The following is a 22,010-nucleotide window of genomic DNA, read 5'->3' on the forward strand; positions in this document are numbered from 1 at the left end:
CCATGTGTACTGGAAGACATTACATAACGCACATACATGTAACCATATGTACTAGTAGACATTACATACCGCACATACATGTAACCATGTGTACTGGAAGACATTACATAACGCACATACATGTAACCATGTGTACTGGAAGACATTACATAACGCACATACATGTAACCATGTGTACTAGTAGACATTACATACCGCACATACATGTAACCATGTGTACTAGTAGACATTACATACCGCACATACATGTAACCATGTGTACTAATAGAGATTACATACTGCACACACATGTAACCATGTGTACTAGTAGACATTACATACTGCACATACATGTAATCACACATGTAACACAGTATATTACAGGTCAGTGGTAATATCCGTGTGTGAGTAGCGCAGATTATTCCAGGCCTGTCCCTGCAGGCTCCTGTCCACATGTGATTATTACTCCAATCTGATTTGAGCAGATTACACGTCTTCCTCTGGTGATTGTGCCACAGACAGACATGTTACCCTCCCCACATCTGGAGCGTGTTCTGCAGGGTGGGAGGCTCAGACACACTGGCACATTGACCCTCTGACCCTCAGGTTACATATACCATGTGCCAATCCCTGCATTGTCTCTGCACACGTCTCACGTTTCCCAGTGCAACAAAATATCAGCTCTGAGAAGGCAAAAACTGTATGTGACATACTGAAATCTCTTCAAATCTCCTGGCTGTGAAATCCCAAACCAGGTCACTGAAAAGGCCCTGAGCAAAGTGGACATTCAGTGAGTATGTGCTGTGGTCAGTATAGGGATTATATAATGTCAGAGATTACATACTGTGGTCAGTGCAGAGATTGTATAATATGTTCTGTCCAGAGATTACATACTGTGGTCAGTACAGAGATTACATACTGTGGTCAGTATAGAGATTACATATTGTGGTCAGTACAGAGATTACATACTGTGGTCAGTGCAGAGATTATATAATATGTACTGTCCAGAGATTACACACTGTGGTCAGTACAGAGATTACATGCTGTGGTCAGTATAGAGATTACATGCTGTGGTCAGTATAGAGATTACATACTGTGGTCAGTATAGAGATTACACATTGTGGTCAGTACAGAGATTACATACTGTGGTCAGTATAGAGATTACATATTGTGGTCAGTACAGAGATTACATATTGTGGTCAGTACAGAGATTACATATTGTGGTCAGTACAGAGATTACATACTGTGGTCAGTGCAGAGATTATATAATATGTACTGTCCAGAGATTACATGCTGTGGTCAGTACAGAGATTACATGCTGTGGTCAGTATAGAGATTACATGCTGTGGTCAGTATAGAGATTACATACTGTGGTTAGTATAGAGATTACATACTGTAGTCAGTATAGAGATTACATGCTGTGGTCAGTATAGAGATTACATGCTGTGGTCAGTACAGAGATTACATGCTGTGGTCAGTACAGAGATTACATGCTGTGGTCAGTATAGAGATTACATACTGTGGTTAGTATAGAGATTACATACTGTAGTCAGTATAGAGATTACATGCTGTGGTCAGTACAGAGATTACATGTTGTGGTCAGTACAGAGATTACATGCTGTGGTCAGTATAGAGATTACATGCTGTGGTCAGTATAGAGATTACATACTGTAGTCAGTATAGAGATTACATGCTGTGGTCAGTATAGAGATTACATGCTGTGGTCAGTATAGAGATTACATGCTGTGGTCAGTATAGAGATTACATGCTGTGGTCAGTATAGAGATTACATACTGTAGTCAGTATAGAGATTACATGCTGTGGTCAGTATAGAGATTACATGCTGTAGTCAGTATAGAGATTACATGCTGTGGTCAGTATAGAGATTACATATTGTGGTCAGTACAGAGATTACATATTGTGGTCAGTACAGAGATTACATATTGTGGTCAGTACAGAGATTACATACTGTGGTCAGTGCAGAGATTATATAATATGTACTGTCCAGAGATTACATGCTGTGGTCAGTACAGAGATTACATGCTGTGGTCAGTATATAGATTACATGCTGTGGTCAGTATAGAGATTACATGCTGTGGTCAGTATAGAGATTACATACTGTGGTTAGTATAGAGATTACATACTGTAGTCAGTATAGAGATTACATGCTGTGGTCAGTATAGAGATTACATACTGTGGTTAGTATAGAGATTACATACTGTAGTCAGTATAGAGATTACATGCTGTGGTCAGTATAGAGATTACATGCTGTGGTCAGTACAGAGATTACATGCTGTGGTCAGTACAGAGATTACATGCTGTGGTCAGTACAGAGATTACATGCTGTGGTCAGTATAGAGATTACATACTGTGGTTAGTATAGAGATTACATACTGTAGTCAGTATAGAGATTACATGCTGTGGTCAGTACAGAGATTACATGTTGTGGTCAGTACAGAGATTACATGCTGTGGTCAGTATAGAGATTACATGCTGTGGTCAGTATAGAGATTACATACTGTGGTCAGTATAGAGATTACATGCTGTGGTCAGTATAGAGATTACATGCTGTGGTCAGTATAGAGATTACATGCTGTGGTCAGTATAGAGATTACATGCTGTGGTCAGTATAGAGATTACATGCTGTAGTCAGTATAGAGATTACATGCTGTGGTCAGTATAGAGATTACATGCTGTAGTCAGTATAGAGATTACATGCTGTGGTCAGTATAGAGATTACATATTGTGGTCAGTACAGAGATTACATATTGTGGTCAGTACAGAGATTACATATTGTGGTCAGTACAGAGATTACATACTGTGGTCAGTGCAGAGATTATATAATATGTACTGTCCAGAGATTACATGCTGTGGTCAGTACAGAGATTACATGCTGTGGTCAGTATAGAGATTACATGCTGTGGTCAGTATAGAGATTACATGCTGTGGTCAGTATAGAGATTACATGCTGTAGTCAGTATAGAGATTACATGCTGTGGTCAGTATAGAGATTACATGCTGTGGTCAGTATAGAGATTACATACTGTGGTTAGTATAGAGATTACATACTGTAGTCAGTATAGAGATTACATGCTGTGGTCAGTACAGAGATTACATACTGTAGTCAGTATAGAGATTACATGCTGTGGTCAGTATAGAGATTACATACTGTAGTCAGTACAGAGATTACATACTGTAGTCAGTATAGAGATTACATACTGTAGTCAGTATAGAGATTACATGCTGTGGTCAGTATAGAGATTACATACTGTAGTCAGTATAGAGATTACATACTGTGGTCAGTATAGAGATTACATGCTGTGGTCAGTATAGAGATTACATGCTGTGGTCAGTACAGAGATTACATACTGTGGTTAGTATAGAGATTACATACTGTAGTCAGTATAGAGATTACATGCTGTGGTCAGTATAGAGATTACATGCTGTGGTCAGTATAGAGATTACATGCTGTGGTCAGTACAGAGATTACATACTGTGGTTAGTATAGAGATTACATACTGTAGTCAGTATAGAGATTACATGCTGTGGTCAGTATAGAGATTACATGCTGTGGTCAGTACAGAGATTACATGCTGTGGTCAGTACAGAGATTACATGCTGTGGTCAGTACAGAGATTACATGCTGTGGTCAGTATAGAGATTACATATTGTGGTCAGTACAGAGATTACATATTGTGGTCAGTACAGAGATTACATATTGTGGTCAGTACAGAGATTACATACTGTGGTCAGTGCAGAGATTATATAATATGTACTGTCCAGAGATTACATGCTGTGGTCAGTACAGAGATTACATGCTGTGGTCAGTATAGAGATTACATGCTGTGGTCAGTATAGAGATTACATGCTGTGGTCAGTATAGAGATTACATACTGTGGTTAGTATAGAGATTACATACTGTAGTCAGTATAGAGATTACATGCTGTGGTCAGTATAGAGATTACATACTGTGGTTAGTATAGAGATTACATACTGTAGTCAGTATAGAGATTACATGCTGTGGTCAATATAGAGATTACATACTGTGGTCAGTATAGAGATTACATGCTGTGGTCAGTATAGAGATTACATGCTGTGGTCAGTATAGAGATTACATGCTGTGGTCAGTATAGAGATTACATACTGTGGTTAGTATAGAGATTACATACTGTAGTCAGTATAGAGATTACATGCTGTGGTCAGTATAGAGATTACATGCTGTGGTCAGTATAGAGATTACATGCTGTGGTCAGTATAGAGATTACATGCTGTGGTCAGTACAGAGATTACATGCTGTGGTCAGTATAGAGATTACATGCTGTGGTCAGTACAGAGATTACATGCTGTGGTCAGTACAGAGATTACATACTGTGGTTAGTATAGAGATTACATACTGTAGTCAGTATAGAGATTACATGCTGTGGTCAGTATAGAGATTACATGCTGTGGTCAGTACAGAGATTACATGCTGTGGTCAGTACAGAGATTACATACTGTGGTTAGTATAGAGATTACATACTGTAGTCAGTATAGAGATTACATGCTGTGGTCAGTATAGAGATTACATGCTGTGGTCAGTACAGAGATTACATGCTGTGGTCAGTACAGAGATTACATGCTGTGGTCAGTACAGAGATTACATGCTGTGGTCAGTACAGAGATTACATGCTGTGGTCAGTACAGAGATTACATGCTGTGGTCAGTACAGAGAGTACATGCTGTGATCAATTCTGGGTATTATGAGATTATAATCTGTGTTGGGTGTAGAGATTACAGATTCTGGTCAGTGCAGAGATTATGGCCTGTGGTGCACGCTGTGTCGGTTTTCCTTTTGGATTTTCTCTCGTCTCGTTTCCATTGTAACGTTTCTCATCCGTCCAATTAGTGATTATTAGTTTATATTTAGCAGAGATTATTTTTAGCCGATTGCTGGCGGGATTGATTTCCTGGGACTATCTAATCAGATATTAATAAGTGCATTGTGGGGAGCGATTAGGAGGATGGGGGGGGGGGGGGTAGCAGGCATAAGAATGGGGAGGCAGGCAGAAAGATGGGAGAACAGGAGGCAGGAGGTTTGGGGGGCAGCTGGGGTGATGGGGGTGGCCAGGGGTGAGGGGAAACAGCAGGCAGGAAGATGGAGGGACAGTGTGATGTCCTAACATCAGTTCCCCAACATGTGCAGCAACCCTGTCCTGATACCAATTGCAACACATGCAGCAGCTTGTTTTGACACCAGTCCTGACTCCTGCAGCAGCCCATTTCTGACACCAAACCCGACACTTGCAGCAGCCATGTTGAGACCAATCCTAACAACTTCATCTCCCTGCCCTGACACCAAATCTAGCACCTGCAGCAACCTTTTCCTGACCTCAATTCTAATACCTGAAGCACTCCATCCTGTCAACAATTCTAGCACTTGCAGCAGCCCCGTCCTGACACCAAACTCGGCACTTGCAGCAGTCATCTTGAGACCAATCCTGACAACTTCCTCGCACAACCCTGACACCAATTCTAGCACCTGCAGCAGTCCTGTCCTGAAATCAGTCCTAATACCCCCTGGTACAGATCCTGACACCTGCAGCAGCCCTATCCTGACATCATTCCTAACACTGCAGCACCCTGTCCTGACATCAATCCTAACACTGCAGCACCCTGTCCTGACATCAGTCCTAGCACCACACCTGCAGCACCCTGTCTTGAGACCAATCCTATCTCCTTCAGCACCTTCTCCTGACACAGTTTTATCACCTGCAGCAGCTCTTTCCTGACACATACAATGACTCTGGACTATAATATATCTCAGGATCAGGACGCGCTCCATGTCCTGCTCTTGCGCAACAGTTCTCAAGGGAAATACGGGTGTCGGGTCACACCTGGGTGTCAGGTGTTTCACTCTCTCCAGCTGTTTTTACATATCAATGCAGTGCATTATATATAACAGGGATGAGGGTGATTTATGCTGTTTTTATACACCAGTGGAATTTCACAGCAGAAGTTTTGTACCAATGTTTTATCTGTAGTGTCTCATCCCCAGGAAAATTTAGGAAGAATGAGGGATGCTATGAGAGGTAGTCAGAGAGGTATGGATAATACAGTAGGTGTCTCGTGTAGCCGTATATAACAGCACATTGTTCACTTGTTTATATGGACTTGGAGGAGCCAGTCAGTAAGTAGCAGGTTATGCGCCGTACGTATGGCGTCTGGAACGCGTGGTGGGTCTGTGAGTGCTTCTTTTGTTTCTTGGTGTATGTCTACATAGCTGCAGTTTCATAACAATGTTTCGCGTCACAGTCAACGAGAGACTGAACAAGACTCTGTTTCAAAAGTAACTTCCCCCATGCTTTACACTGCAGCTCTGATTTCTCAGACGTGTATCTGATGTATGTTAGGCCTTCTTCAGTGTGTTATCTGTGATCCCATATTGTCTGTGTCCCCTGCACAAGGCTGTGATTGTCACTCGTCCATATGGGGGCCATGGGGCCAAGTTGCATATTGATCTACTGAGACATGTGACTTATAAAAGATGGCGCCATTTTTGGTGTTATCCAGTGTTCGTGTTGAGGTGAAAGGTCCTGGTCCCTGGGTATCTGTGTGTGTATAAGCCGGGCACAGGGGGCAGACATGTCAGAGCGGCGAGGGGAATGTCGCTGTGTACTGAGAACCTGATCCCCGCTCAGGACGCCTAAATATAGCTGACAATGTCTGGAGGCCCGAAATGTCCCTCCTGCTGATAATCTTACATCACGCAGACTGCTCACACACTTGCTTCACACTATTCACTCACACACTTACCTCACACGCTTTCTTCTCATGCCCCACTCCCACAATTTCCTCGCATGCTCCACTCAAGTTTCCCTCACATGCTCCACTCACACGTTTCCCTAATGTTTCCCTCACACGCTCCACTCACATTTCCCTCACACGCTCCACTCACACGTTTCCCTCACACGCTCCACTCACGTTTCACTCATAAGCTCCACTCACATTTCCCTCACACGCGCCACTCACATTTCCCTCACACACTCCACTCACACGTTTCCCTCACGCTCCACTCACTCGTTTCCCTCATATGCTCAACTCACACATTCCACTCACATTTCTCTCATATGCTCCACTCACATGTTTTCCTCACATGCTCCACTCGCATTTCCCTCACATGCTCCACTCATGTGTTTCCCTCATACACTCCACTCACTCTCTTGCCTCACACACTCCGGTCACTTCCCTCACACGTTCGGACCACACTCTTCCCTCACATGCCCTTCGCAGACACCGCACTCCCTTACACACTATACTCACATGCTCCACTCATTCACTTCCCTCTCACACTCACATTTTTGTTGTTATCTTATAGTATTGTAGTTGGGGATTGTAGTTCTCTATATAGTGTATAATATTGTGGTCATGTTCGGTGGTCGGTCAGTGGTTGTAGTGCTCTATGTATAGAGTCTATTAGTCATAGTATAAAGTCCCCTTGTCCCTTCCTTTTCCCTTGCTCCATCGTACGTTGCTGGTTCCCCTTGTCCTCATTACCTATCATTCTCAATCCTTCCTCCACTTGTGCAGAAAACGTCTCTAGAAACCTGTCAGCAGAACCTGGCGCCGTTCCCAGTGTCTATAGAGTGCTGAATGCTGAGAGATATCCAACACTGTGATAAAATGACAGACAAGACTTTTATATGTTTTATCCCCAACCATGAACCTGTCCACCAAAAATAGTCCCGGGGAGGCAGGAAAAGCGGCCACAGTAATACACCCCGATATAAAAAGTTCCTCCAATTGTATGTAAAGTTTCAGTAAGACTTTGGTTGTGTAATCTCATGTCATAATGACGTGTGATATTATACTATTATAATTGTGTCATTGTCTGAGCAGTGAATTGATAAAGTTTTGAGGTTTTTGTTTTTAGATTGTGCTATGGTATATAATATTATATTACGGTATATTACATCATAGTGTTATGTTACATTATAGCTCATACTACATAATTTTATATTACCTTATATTTAATTATACATTATAATAATACAATTATAATCCATGATATTACATATTACACCGCATTATAGTATGTGATAGTTTACATTACAGTCTACTATCTTATAGTATTTTTGTACTTTATTACAGTACACTATATAACATCACATTTATTACATTACATATTCTATATTACTCTAGGGTATTACATATTCAATTATACATTACACTACATTGTTTTTTTTTTATGTTCTAGTATATTCTATTGCTTTACATTGTAATGTTACATATTATTCTACCATAGAGTATATGATATTATACATTACAATATATTATAATATTTTATATGGTAGTACACTATATTGTTGTACCATATTACACTAAAATATAGTATATCTTATAGATGACACTACACTACATTATATTGCTTTGTATCACAGCTTACTGTATTTTACTACATTCTATTGTATATTAAATTATACTACATACCGTATATACTCGAGTATAAGCTGACCCAAATATAAGCCGAGGCCCCTGATTTTACCACAAAAACTGGGAAAACTTATTGACTCGAGTATAAGCCTAGGGGGGGGGGGAAATGCAGCAGCTACTGGAAAATTTCAAAAATTAAAATGGTCGGAGTTTTTGGGTGTAGTAGTTTCTGGGGAAGGGGAGGGGGTGTTTTTGTTGTCTGTCTGCCCCTTCCCTGAGCTTGACGATTGTTTTTCCCCACTTGGAATTCAGTCTGGCTGAATATAGGGTATCTGCAGTGCTCCTATTAACCCCTTCCCGACAGAACAGGAGCACTGCAGATCCCCTATATTCTGTAGACCGGGCACTTTTAGACACAGAGATATCTAATGTGTATATGTTTCACAGTAAATTTCTACTTTTATATGTATTCTAGGGAAAGGAGGGATTTACAACTTTTATTTATTTAAAATTTTTAAAAACTGTGCTGAAAAACTTGGTTTATACTCGAGTATATACAGTATATAGTATTACATTACATCTCGTTATGTTGTATATTATATTACACTGCATTGTATTTTATATTGTAGATTTTTCTTAAATTTCACTACAATACATTGCTGTATATTATATTAAACTACATTACATAATATTATGCAATATATAGCTACAGCTCATTATATAATATATATTATAATTATATATTACACTACAGTATATTATATATTTATTACAGGGCATTATGTTATGTTGTATATTATATTACACTACGTTACATTATATATTCCTATACCAAATTGTATTATGTCTATTTTATTATGTGATCTATATGTATATTGTGTGCTATATTATATTGTGTTGTATATTTTATACTGAATGAAGTTATTTGTTTTATATTATTTTACACTTCCTTCTATATCACACGACTTGATATTATGTTGTATGATATTACACTGCATTATATCATTTTCTATATTATATTACACTATGTTGTATATTATATTACTCTACGTTATATTGTGTTTTATATAATTTTATACTATATTGCATTTTGTGTTATGTTCTGTATTTACATGACATTATATTATTTTACTCTACATTATAAATGATATTACTCTGCTTTTTATGATGTTATATGTTATTATTATTAGATTGTAAATTATTATTATTATATGGCTCTACATTATATCACGTGCCTTTCTATATGTTGTTCACTGCACAGAGGAGGTTTTATGGCTGGACACATAGATCTGTTTCACTTTGTGGGGTTTTCGGTGGCGGCGTTCCCTCGTCTGGGACACGTTGTAGGACAGAGCAGCCATTTAAGCTCCACATGACTCTACTCTTAGACCCAACTGGAAACATTGACATCATTGTGTTTTTTTTTTATTCCAGTTTTTCCATTAAAACCTTAATATGCGGCTGAATAAAAGTCTAATTTACTGTTCCTCCATAATGTTAATGAGCCTGTGCGGTGATGTATTGTGTTACCTGTCAGCTGCAAATATATCTCCCTGCACTTTCCTCATAGCTGCATGTTATTTATTGGAAAATGGCCTGAAAGGAATGTTTGTCCACACGGAGGCCGCACCTGGAGCGCGGCACGGCACAGCGGAGCGTTGTCCTGTCTACTTGTTGTAGAATGTATTGTTTGTCATGTTTTATTGGGTTGAATTTCAGTAAATGTGTCGCTTTTGATAACACTTCTAAGAAATATCTTATTCCTTGAATCCACCCGAATGGTTGCAGCAGATTATAGTGCGGTGACGTCACGACACAGACACAGACCTCGATAATCCTCATCATAATTGATGAACAGGTCTTGAAATTTTTATGTAATATGACAGATTCCTGGAAGGAAGTAGAGGATATTTCTGTCCTCACTGTCTTACCGCGGCGTTATCTGACTGTTCCGGTCATAAACAGTCTTGCAGAAATCCTGCTGAGAACACAGGGTTAATCTCTTGCTGATCCGCTCCATCTTTGGTGGTAGAATGTGCAAGGGTATGGATCTGAGTCAAGAGGGCGGGCTGGAGACCTTATGAGGGTGTTGGGATATACTATTTTGATTAACTCAATAGGTTTATAGGTTGGGTTTGATGAACTTGTGTCTGTATCCAACCTTATCTACTATGTTACTATAGGACAGAGGGGGGAGGCTCCTGCTGCAGCCAGTTGTCTTGCAGTCAGACACAGGACAGTGAGGAGGTGGTCATGGATGATCTCTTGGAACACAGAGAAGATTGCTTTATATATTTATCAGTTTTATTTGTAGTATGAGGCACAATAGGATCAAAGGAAAGGAAGAGATGAAGGGAGGAAGAGATGGAGGAGAGAGGACATGAAGGGAGTAGGATGAGAGGAGAGGAGATGAAGGGAGGAAGAGAAGGTCAGCGCATATGAAGGAAGGTAGAGAAAAAGGGAGAGGAAATTAGATGAGGAAGCAGATGAAGAAACGAGGAGATGAGAGGAAAAGGAAGTGAATTTGAGAAAAGAAGAAAGGAGGAAGAGATAAAAGGAGGAAGCATATAGAGGAGGGAGAACATGAAGACGGGAAAAAATGTATGTGCAGAACTCCATAAATGGAAATCGTTTATTTCACATAATAAGTAAATGCCTTCTTATTTTGACCTCTTCCCCTGTAAACACAGGTTGTAGAGAGAGAGAGCTCCTCCCCCTGTAATCACTGTCATATACATAGAACTCCTCCCCCTGTAATCCCTGTCATACACATAGAGCTTCTGCCCCTGTAATCCCTGTCATACACATAGAGCTCCTCCCCCTGTAATCCCTGTCATACACATAGAGCTCCTCCCCCTGTAATCCCTGTCATACACATAGAGCTCCTCCCCCTGTAATCCCTGTCATTCATAGAGCTCCTCCCCCTGTAATCCCTGTCATACACATAGAGCTCCTCCCCCTGTAATCCCCGTCATACACATAGAGCTCCTCCCTCTGTAATCCCTGTCATACACATAGAGCTCCTCCCCCTGTAATCTCTATCATACAGGTAGAGCTCCTTTCCCTGTAATCGTCATACAGGTAAAGCTTCTCCCCCTATTATCATTGTTGTACAGGTAGAGCTCCTCTCCCTTTAATAATTGTCATACAGGTAGAGCTTTTGTTCCTTTAATTACTGTCATAAGTGTAGAGCACCTCCCCCTGTCATTAATATCATACAGGTGTTGGTGCAACCCATATAATAGCTGTCATCCTGGTAGAGTTCCTCCTCTTGTATTCCTTGTTGTACAGGTAGAGTTCCTCCCCCTGTAATCCGTGCATACCAGTACAGTAGATCTCCTCCCTCTGTAATCCTTGTTGTAAAGGTAGAGCTCCTCTCCCTGTAATCAGTATCATATTGCTAGAGCTCCTCCCCCTTATATCCTTTTTGTACGGTAGAGCTCCTCCCCCTGTAAGCCTTGTTATACAGGTAGAGCTCCTCCCCCTCTAATCCCTGTTGTACAGGTAGAGCTCCTCCCCCTCTAATCCTTGTTGTACAGGTAGAGCTCCACCCCTTCTAATCCTTGTTATACAGGTAGAGTTCCTCCCCCTCTAGTCCTTGTTATACAGGTAGAGCTCCTCCCCCTCTAATCCTTGTTGTACAGGTAGAGCTCCTCCCCCTCTAATCCTTGTTGTACAGGTAGAGCTCCTCCCCTCTAATCCTTGTTGTACAGGTAGAGCTCCTCCCCCTCTAATCCTTGTTGTACAGGTAGAGCTCCTCCCCCTCTGATCCTTGTTGTAAAGGTAGAGCTCCACCCCTTTTAATCCTTGTTGTACAGGTAGAGCTCCTCCCCCTCTAATCCTTGTTGTACAGGTAGAGCTCCTCCCCCTCTAATCCTTGTTGTACAGGTAGAGCTCCTCTCCCTCTAATCCTTGTTATACAGGTAGAGCTCCTCCCCCTCTAATCCCTGTTGTACAGGTAGAGCTCCTCCCCCTCTAATCCTTGTTATACAGGTAGAGCTCCTCCCCCTCTAATCCTTGTTGTACAGGTAGAGCTCCTCCCCCTCTAATCCTTGTTGTACAGGTAGAGCTCCTCCCCCTCTAATCCCTGTTGTACAGGTAGAGCTCCTCCCCCTCTAATCCTTGTTATACAGGTAGAGCTCCTCCCCCTCTAATCCTTGTTGTACAGGTAGAGCTCCTCCCCCTCTAATCCTTGTTGTACAGGTAGAGCTCCTCCCCCTCTAATCCTTGTTGTAAAGGTAGAGCTCCACCCCTTTTAATCCTTGTTGTACAGGTAGAGCTCCTCCCCCTCTAATCCTTGTTATACAGGTAGAGCTCCTCCCCCTCTAATCCTTGTTGTACAGGTAGAGCTCCTCCCCCTCTAATCCTTGTTATACAGGTAGAGCTCCTCCCCCTCTAATCCCTGTTGTACAGGTAGAGCTCCTCCCCCTCTAATCCTTGTTATACAGGTAGAGCTCCTCCCCCTCTAATCCCTGTTGTACAGGTAGAGCTCCTCCCCCTCTAATCCTTGTTATACAGGTAGAGCTCCTCCCCCTCTAATCCCTGTTGTACAGGTAGAGCTCCTCCCCCTCTAATCCCTGTTGTACAGGTAGAGCTCCTCCCCCTCTAATCCTTGTTATACAGGTAGAGCTCCTCCCCCTCTAATCCCTGTTGTACAGGTAGAGCTCCTCCCCCTCTAATCCTTGTTATACAGGTAGAGCTCCTCCCCCTCTAATCCCTGTTGTACAGGTAGAGCTCCTCCCCCTCTAATCCTTGTTACACAGGTAGAGTGCATTCCTTTCTAGTTGACTTTAGGAGGTTTCTTGTCTGCACTGAGCAGATTAGCCACCAGCAGTGAAACAGTTAATGAAAAAAAATAATGGAATTTAAAGAAAAAAAAATCCTCGGAACTTGCAATTGTCGAGCTCTACAAAGACGCCTGGTGATTCTCTTTCTTGCAGATAATGGGACGAGGCGTTAAATAATGGATACCTCCCTTAAGAGTCCCTACAAATTATTTTCCGGAACAGTCTTTCAAGCGGCTCGTGTTCAGTGGCGCAGCCGCGTCGTCTTTTTAGCGGGAGATGTTCCACATAATCATTGTGACTTGTGGTGCAGTCACTTAACATCCTCTCGCAGCAGCGCTGTAAATTATGGAGTGAAATTGACGGCTGCAGATCTGGGATGTGAAGTCTCGTCGCTGCGTCTGGATCTGTATTCCTGGGAGATGTTGTGTCCTTAAAAACATGAAATGCGTTCACGTTGCGCACTTCTGGCTTCTGCCACCGTCGCCGTTCCCGTTGTCTCTGCTATCTTGTTAGTGATCGGTCAGCGACACAAGACGACTTGTTAAATTCATCGGAACAAGTAGTTTCTGACGTTCTCCTGATGGTATGTCACTGGTACAAATGGCGCCTCGTCGCCTCCAGTCACAGGGGGGCAGCATCTGAGGGCCGAGAATTGTCACTAAAGAGACAACGTCACCACAGAGGATGATGGGAGTCTTTCTGAAGTCAATTAGTTGGTATGACGTCTGAACTCTAAGGGAGAAGGCCTCCGCAGACTCAGTGGGGCAGACGTACTAATAGTATCTCAGTTTTCGACAGTGTAAAATTAGACTAGACAGTCCCAAACTGCACCAGGTTTATCACAGTGTCTGATGCTGTTTGGTAAGTCTGATGTATCGTGTAGGGAAACATTATACCACTGCTAGTTGGCTTAAAAGTTTCGGTGTATTTTTGGTGTTGGTTGTCGCAACTTAGGCTGCACTTTGTAGATACTTTCCGCCAGAACATGGAGGGGTGCGGGTTAGTCTTGTATGACCCCTTAATTCTACGGATTGGTTCAGAAGTTTCAGAACTAGGTGGGGCATAGATGGCAGGAGTGTTGAATTTTAGAAGTTATCAGGCCCCTTCCTCCTCCCCTACTAAATTGTTCACATTGATTCCCTATCCTGTGAGCTCACAGAGGGATTAGATGTCAGCTCCCCATAGAAGCCTATGGAGAGGGGAGGGGCTATACTGTCACAAACAGAGGCTGCTGCAGCTACTAGTAAGTAAGTGCTGGTTCATGCTCAATCTCCTGACTTCTCCATGTGCTCTCTATGTGAGACATCATAGCAGCTCATCTGCAGCCACCAGCTGAAGGAGAACTGAGGATTAGAGAGAGCGCCTGCCGAGGGGAAAACTGCTAATAGCAAGATATATGTGTGTGTGTGTGTCATGTAGTATATACATGTCATCTGTTAAGTAGACGTATACCTGAGCAATGTTTACTACAAGTGTGACCTGTAACGTGCCTAGAAGAAGAAGGCCTTTGTCCTGCCTGTGTGCACTGTGTCTGGGAGGAGGGGGCTGCTGGGGTCAGTGCCCCCCATTACGCAGAGGTGAGATCTTCCCATGACTGATTCTATTCATGGTGTCATTTATAAACTTCGCTCTGAATTTTGATTTTCAATTATCGCTCCCAAATTGGAGATCATTATCTATTTATATAATTGCAGGAAACAATTTATTGGCGGATTAGGGCTGAGGAGCCACAAATAACCGAGACCCACCCAGCCCCCACCCAACCCCGCACCCCTTTATTTATACAGCTGTAGGGGGGCTGCGAGCATTGTCTATTTATTATCTATCTCCTATCTATCTATCATCTATCTATCTATCTATCTATCTATCTATCTATCTATCTATATCTCTCTCTATCTATATCTCTCTATCTATCTATCTATCTATCTATCTATCTATCTCTATCTATGTCACATGGGATTCCTGTGCCTCATACGTGTAGTCACTATTCTTCTCAGTACAGGACAATGTCAACATTCCCCAAGATCCCATGTGATTTACGTTCTGGTTTGTCTTCCCCGTCCTTCTCCAGTTACAGTATAGCATTCAGTTGCTGTCATGACATGCAAGGCAAATACAAAATATTCTCTACAGTACAAATGATTTCTCATAAAAACTATTTAACATTGTGGGAAATATCTTTTTTGGGTTTATCCTCTGGAGCTGCAATACCAGACACCACCAGGGAGCAGAGTAGCGCTATTTTTGGAGAAATAATACCCTTCCTCTGGTGCCATACCAGCACTTTATACGTCTGATTGTGGACATATATCACTAGTGATATCTATAGGGGGGGAGGGATATGGAGACCCTGCAGGATACAGTGCACTGGCCCATCTCACTGCATGCAGTGTGTCAGCTTTCATCTGGACAGATAGCTTGAGCTGCGTGTTCTCCATGTTCTGGATAGATTGAGATATACGGCAGGGAATTCCTAGATATCATTGTTGAACAGCTGCCAGTGAGCAGCACATGAATTTCAGCTATTTCGCTGGGGATTGTTCTGCGCCGCAGCTGCTTTCATTTCTCTTGACAGGTTTTTAAGTTTCTTTTGGACAAGTTTTATCACATCCCATTAAAAGTGAAAACTCTCAGGACGACTTCCTGCAGCAGACATGTCCCATTTATAGCGTAATGGCTGTTACTGGAGCACGGGATCCAGTCTCATATCAGCGTAAGTGATTCCTGGTGTGTACGTGTGTTTGACTCGTCTTGTACAAGTATACTCCCGGCTCCTCAGTGCAGTGTACAGTATGTGTGTTAATGACTCATTGGCAGTGTACTTGGGTTTTAGATATTGGTGCATTGTAGTAGTGTTCCTGATTTGTAGTGCTGTGTATTTGTCTTCCTGACTCGTAGTACATTTTACTTGTGCTCCTGACCTGTAGGACATTGTAATTGTCTTCCTGACTCTTAGGACATTGTACTTGTGTTCCTAGTTTGTCGTATAGTGTACTTATGTTCATGACCTGCAGTGCATTGTACTTGTGCAACTGATTTATAGTGCACTGTTCCTCCAAACTCTTCAGTCACCGTCAGTGTGTTCCTAACTCATTCGGGCAGTGTACTTGTGTTCCTGACCTGTAGTGCAGTGTACTTGTGTTCCTGACCTGTAGTGCAGTATACCTGTGTTCCTGACCTGTAGTGCAGTGTGCTTGTGTTCCTGACCTGTAGTGCAGTGTACTTGTGTTCCTGACCTGTAGTGCAGTGTACTTGTGTTCCTGACCTGTAGTGCAGTGTACTTGTGTTCCTGACCTGTAGTGCAGTGTACTTGTGTTCCTGACCTGTAGTGCAGTGTACCTGTGTTCCTGACCTGTAGTGCTGTGTCCTTGTGTTCCTGACCTGTAGTGCAGTATACCTGTGTTCCTGACCTGTAGTGCAGTGTACTTGTGTTCCTGACCTGTAGTGCAGTGTCCTTGTGTTCCTGACCTGTAGTGCAGTGTGCTTGTGTTCCTGACCTGTACTGCAGTGTGCTTGTGTTCCTGACCTGTAGTGCAGTGTACCTGTGTTCCTGACCTTTAGTGCAGTGTGCTTGTGTTCCTGACCTGTAGTGCAGTGTACCTGTATTCCTGACCTTTAGTGCAGTGTACTTGTGTTCCTGACCTGTAGTGCAGTGTACCTGTGTTCCTGACCTGTAGTGCTGTGTCCTTGTGTTCCTGACCTGTAGTGCAGTGTACTTGTGTTCCTGACCTGTATTGCAGTGTACTTGTGTTCCTGACCTGTAGTGCTGTGTCCTTGTGTTCCTGACCTTTAGTGCAGTGTGCTTGTGTTCCTGACCTGTACTGCAGTGTGCTTGTGTTCCTGACCTGTAGTGCAGTGTACCTGTGTTCCTGACCTTTAGTGCAGTGTGCTTGTGTTCCTGACCTGTAGTGCAGTGTACCTGTGTTCCTGACCTTTAGTGCAGTGTACTTGTGTTCCTGACCTGTAGTGCAGTGTACCTGTGTTCCTGACCTGTAGTGCTGTGTCCTTGTGTTCCTGACCTGTAGTGCAGTGTACTTGTGTTCCTGACCTGTAGTGCAGTGTACCTGTGTTCCTGACCTGTAGTGCTGTGTCCTTGTGTTCCTGACCTGTAGTGCAGTGTACTTGTGTTCCTGACCTGTACTGCAGTGTACTTGTGTTCCTGACCTGTAGTGCAGTGTACTTGTGTTCCTGACCTGTAGTGCAGTGTACTTGTGTTCCTGACCTGTAGTGCTGTGTCCTTGTGTTCCTGACCTTTAGTGCAGTGTGCTTGTGTTCCTGACCTGTAATGCAGTGTGCTTGTGTTCCTGATCTGCAGTGCAGTGTATCTGTTTTCCTGACCTGTAATGCAGTGTCCTTGTGATCCTGACCTGTAGTGCAGTGTCCTTGTGTTCCTGACCTGTAGTGCTGTGTACTTGTGTTCCTGATTTGTATTGCAGTGTATTTTTACAAATACACTAGAAGTCGACACTGTAGTGTAGTTCAGTTTCTGACAAATCATTGCAGTGTGAATGTGTTTTTCCTATTCGTGTGTTGCTGACTTGTCAGTGCAGTGCATTTGTGTTTCTGATTTCTAGTGCAGTGTAATTGCAGTCTTGATTTTTAATGCAGTGTACTTGTGTTCCCAACTTATTGGTGCAGTGTACAATGGCTCCTGAATTCTCGGAGCTGTCACTTGTGTTTCTGATTTGTCCGATCTGTGTTGGTGACTCAGTGAAGCAGTGTATTTATGTTCTGGACTTGTTGGTGTAGTATATCTGTGTTCCTGCCTCTTCGGTGCAGTGTATTTGTATTCCTGACTTCTTGGTTTAGTGTGTCTAGTATATACCTGACCTACCCGTGCAGTGTAGTTGTGTTTGCTCCTTTTTCTGCTGTGTATTTGTATTCCTCACTGCAGTGTGTGTGTTTGCTCCTGATTCAGTGGGGCACTTCCTCACTTGGTCTATTTAGTATTGTGTTCCTGACTGGTGGATGCAGTGCACTTGTGTTTGACCTCATGTGTGCAGTGCACTTGTGTTTGACGTCATGTGTACAGTGCACTTGTGTTTGACCTCATGTGTACAGTGCACTTGTGTTTGACGTCATGTGTACAGTGCACTTGTGTTTGACCTCATGTGTACAGTGCACTTGTGTTGCTAACTTGTCAGTGCAATGTACTTAAGTTATTGACTGCACCCTGTAAGTTATATTATACAGCAGAGACTTCACTGCTTTCCAGCTATCAGTTATATTGTATAGGAGGTGACATCACTACAGCAGGGATATTATATGGCAGGTGACATCACCGCTCTCCAGATATACGTTATACTATACAGGAGGTGACATCACCGCTCTCCAGATATATGTTATACTATACAGGAGGTGACATCACTACAGCAGGGATATTATATGGCAGGTGACATCACCGCTCTCCAGATATACATTATACTATACAGGAGGTGACATCACCACTCTCCAGATATACATTACACTATACAGGAGGTGACATCACAGCTCTCCAGATATACATTACACTATACAGGAGGTGACATCACCGCTCTCCAGATATACATTACACTATACAGGAGGTGACATCACTACTCTCCAGATATACATTACACTATACAGGCGGTGACATCACCGCTCTCCAGATAAAGGTGATATAACACAGACGTTCTACAACTTTGGTTTCTCCGACAATAACTTTCACGTGTAGAAACTTTCTCCGTGCAGATTGTGTTGTTTCTGGGTCGTCTCGCAGTAATGATTCTGTTTGCTGCGGCTTCGGCAGCACATTTGGAGACCTTCATCTGAAGATGTATTAATTTATTAAGTGTAATTTTACTAATGAGTTTCCAGCCATTAAATAAAACATTTGAACAAGATGCAGAGAAGACGCTTTAAAATTTAACGTGTTTCTCTTATTTTGTGGCCGCTGTTATTAATGCAGCGACTGTGAAATAAAGCTCCGTTGTAATCAATAAAATAAGACGAAATCCGCTTTTATGCCGTCCCCTGACGATAAGTATAAGCGGGAGACGCATTGATGTGGAAGGGGATTCATGCAGGAAAATGAGATAAATTATTGAACGCCGGGTTTGATTTTTTTTCAAACCAACAAATTATGATTAATTGAAGACGTGAGTCTAAAAAAATACAGAAATTAGACGCCATTTGCTGCTTTGAAAGACTTTGATAGTTCTCTGCACCTCACGTCCTAGTAATATGGCTACAGCACGGAGGCCAGGGGTAGTCACAGGACATCTCCCCGAGAAATCAGTGACCACGAGATCAGCACGGAAATACCTGTTATAGGTCACGACACCTGTGTGAATGGTTTATATAGAGTACAGGGTGGTGACAACCTGTCAGACATGATATACAGGCTGGTTGTCAGCAGTCGTAGATGAATCGCGGTACCAGTAGTAGTAGGTGTGGATCTAATGCCCCTTCTCTTGTCACTTCACAGAAGGATGTCGTCCAAACCCGCCACCTCTCCATTCACCTGTAAGGCTGATGGAGAGGAGGAGTTATCTGGAGGAGACCTGTCTTCACGGGAAAAAGAGGACTCGGACGAGCAGCACCTTGGTGGCCACCTTCCCCTCCACACCCTCCTACATAACAAATCTCATCCTGAGGAATTGACGTCACTTGTCAACAACATGCAGGCTGACGCTGACTGGGACAACATGATGTCCTCCCAGCAAAGAATGGTGAGTACAGATTCTGGATGATACCGCGTGAGTATGAAGGCAGGAGCTGAGTTATCTTAGGATACACATGCTGGGGATAGACCCTGATGGTCCTTTCCCATTGTTAGAATGCCATATACCAGTGGTGGCGGATCTTTTAGAGACCGAGTGCTCAAACTGCAACCCAAAATCCACTAATTTATCACAAAGTGTCAACACGGCAATTTAACCTTAATAATGTGCGGATCCACAATTGCACACAATTACAGACCTGCAAAATATGGTCATGTGAATGGGGCTTTATAGAGCTTTCTGCTCCACTGTGGCCTTCACACAGTACAATCTGCTGCACAGTGGTCCCCACACAGTACAATTTGCTACACGGTGACCCCCACACAGTACAATCTGCTGCACAGCGGTCCCCACACAGTATAATCTACAGCACAGTGGTCCCCACACAGTACAATCTGCTGCACAGCAGTCCCCACACAGTACAATCTGCTGCACAGTGGTCCCCACACAGTGTAATCTGCTGCACAGTGGTCCCCACACAGTATAATCTACAGCACAGGGGTCCCCACACAGTACAATCTGCTGCACAGTGGTCCCCACACAGTACAATCTACTGCACAGTGGTCCCCACACAATACAATCTGCTGCACAGTGGTCCCCACACAGTACAATCTACAGCACAGTGGTCTCCACACAGTACAATCTACAGCACAGTGGTCCCCACACAGTACAATCTGCTGCACACAGGTCCCCACACAATACAGTTTGCTCCACGGTGGCCCCCACACACTATAATCTGTTCCACAGATGGGTGCCCAAAGAGAGGGCTCTGAGTGCCACCTCTGGCACCCGTGCCTTAGGTTCACCATCACGGCCATATACCATTTACATCACTGCCCCCGCATCTTCCCTCTTCTACTGTCCAGCACTAGTGTCAGTCTTTACTGTTGTCTCAGATTCTGTTCATACAGTAGGGCAGATTTACTAATGCAGATGCTGCAGAATTCTGGCATACTTGACTTCCATTACAATTATTCAGATACCTCTCTTATCGGGGAGGCGTTGTCTAGCAGAAAGGGCTTTGGCTTTGCAGGTAAGGAGCCTGACTAGTCATTTTGACTCTACTAATAGATAGTTCAGGGTTAGACTAGTCCGTGTAAGATGCCACAGATACCCTCAGCCTCAGCTAGTGTAATAAATCTGCCCCATTATGTGATTACTGGTCTTCTCACGTGGAGCGCAGCGGCGGCCACACGGTCATTGTTTGTCGCTGTTCTGTCACCTGTATCACAATAGCTCCATCTTGTTAAGCATTCATGCTCTGGAAAGTGAGGTCATGCGATGAGTTCATCTCCGCCAGAGCTTTGATATTAATCATCGTCTCTCAGACAGAGGTGATTGATGACAAGATGGAGTCCTGATTAATTGAAGGTGCTTGCAGCCTCCCCCTGTCCATCATTCAGTCAGGACGCCGCTCTCCGGGACAGAATGTTAAATACTCAGATGTCCGCTTCACATCATGTTTGACATAACACAAAAGCGCCGACGCTTCATGACAACATAGAAGAAGATGCCAAGCAGGCAGGGTTGTCACTTATCAGTGTCATCCCTTACATATAACATTGTGTCACCGCCAAGAAGAATCACGCATCAGAGTCATAGATGGAGAGATAGATATGTCTGAGATAGAGAGATATAGAGTGCAGGCTGTGAGTTCGCAAAAGGTATAGAGTACATACAGTGACTACATAGAGGGTACAGAATGCATACAGTGACTACAAGGGAGGTATAGAGTGAATACAGTGACTATACGGGAGGTATATAGTGCATACAGTGACTACACAGGAGGTATAGAATGCATACAGTGACTACAAGGGAGGTATAGAGTGCATACAGTGACTACATAGAGGGTACAGAATGGTGACAGTGACTACACGGGAGGTATAGAGTGCATACAGTGACTACACGGGAGGTATAGAGTGCATACAGTGACTACATAGAGGGTACAGAATGGTGACAGTGACTACACGGGAGGTATAGAGTGCATACAGTGACTACACGGGAGGTATAGAGTGCATACAGTGACTACATAGAGGGTACAGAATGGTGACAGTGACTACACGGGAGGTATAGAGTGCATACAGTGACTACACGG

General features: G+C 43.1%; 1 protein-coding gene across 11 annotated transcripts in view; it reads left to right on the forward strand.

The window, feature by feature from the left end:
- SOX6 (SRY-box transcription factor 6) overlaps window positions 1-22,010 on the forward strand; it is a 279,833-nt gene that overhangs the window by 101,334 nt on the left and 156,489 nt on the right. For 10 of the 11 annotated variants that reach the window (XM_075280972.1, XM_075280975.1, XM_075280971.1 and 7 more), the window contains one exon: window positions 19,621-19,864. In XM_075280972.1, the coding sequence (XP_075137073.1) occupies window positions 19,621-19,864 (244 nt within the window). Of the gene's footprint in view, window positions 1-15,782; window positions 15,889-19,620; window positions 19,865-22,010 lie in introns of those variants that run through there. The other variant, XM_075280982.1, reaches the window with a different exon arrangement.

This window comes from Leptodactylus fuscus, chromosome 7 (genome assembly GCF_031893055.1).
Source record: "Leptodactylus fuscus isolate aLepFus1 chromosome 7, aLepFus1.hap2, whole genome shotgun sequence".
NCBI classification, from domain to species: Eukaryota; Metazoa; Chordata; class Amphibia; order Anura; family Leptodactylidae; genus Leptodactylus; species Leptodactylus fuscus.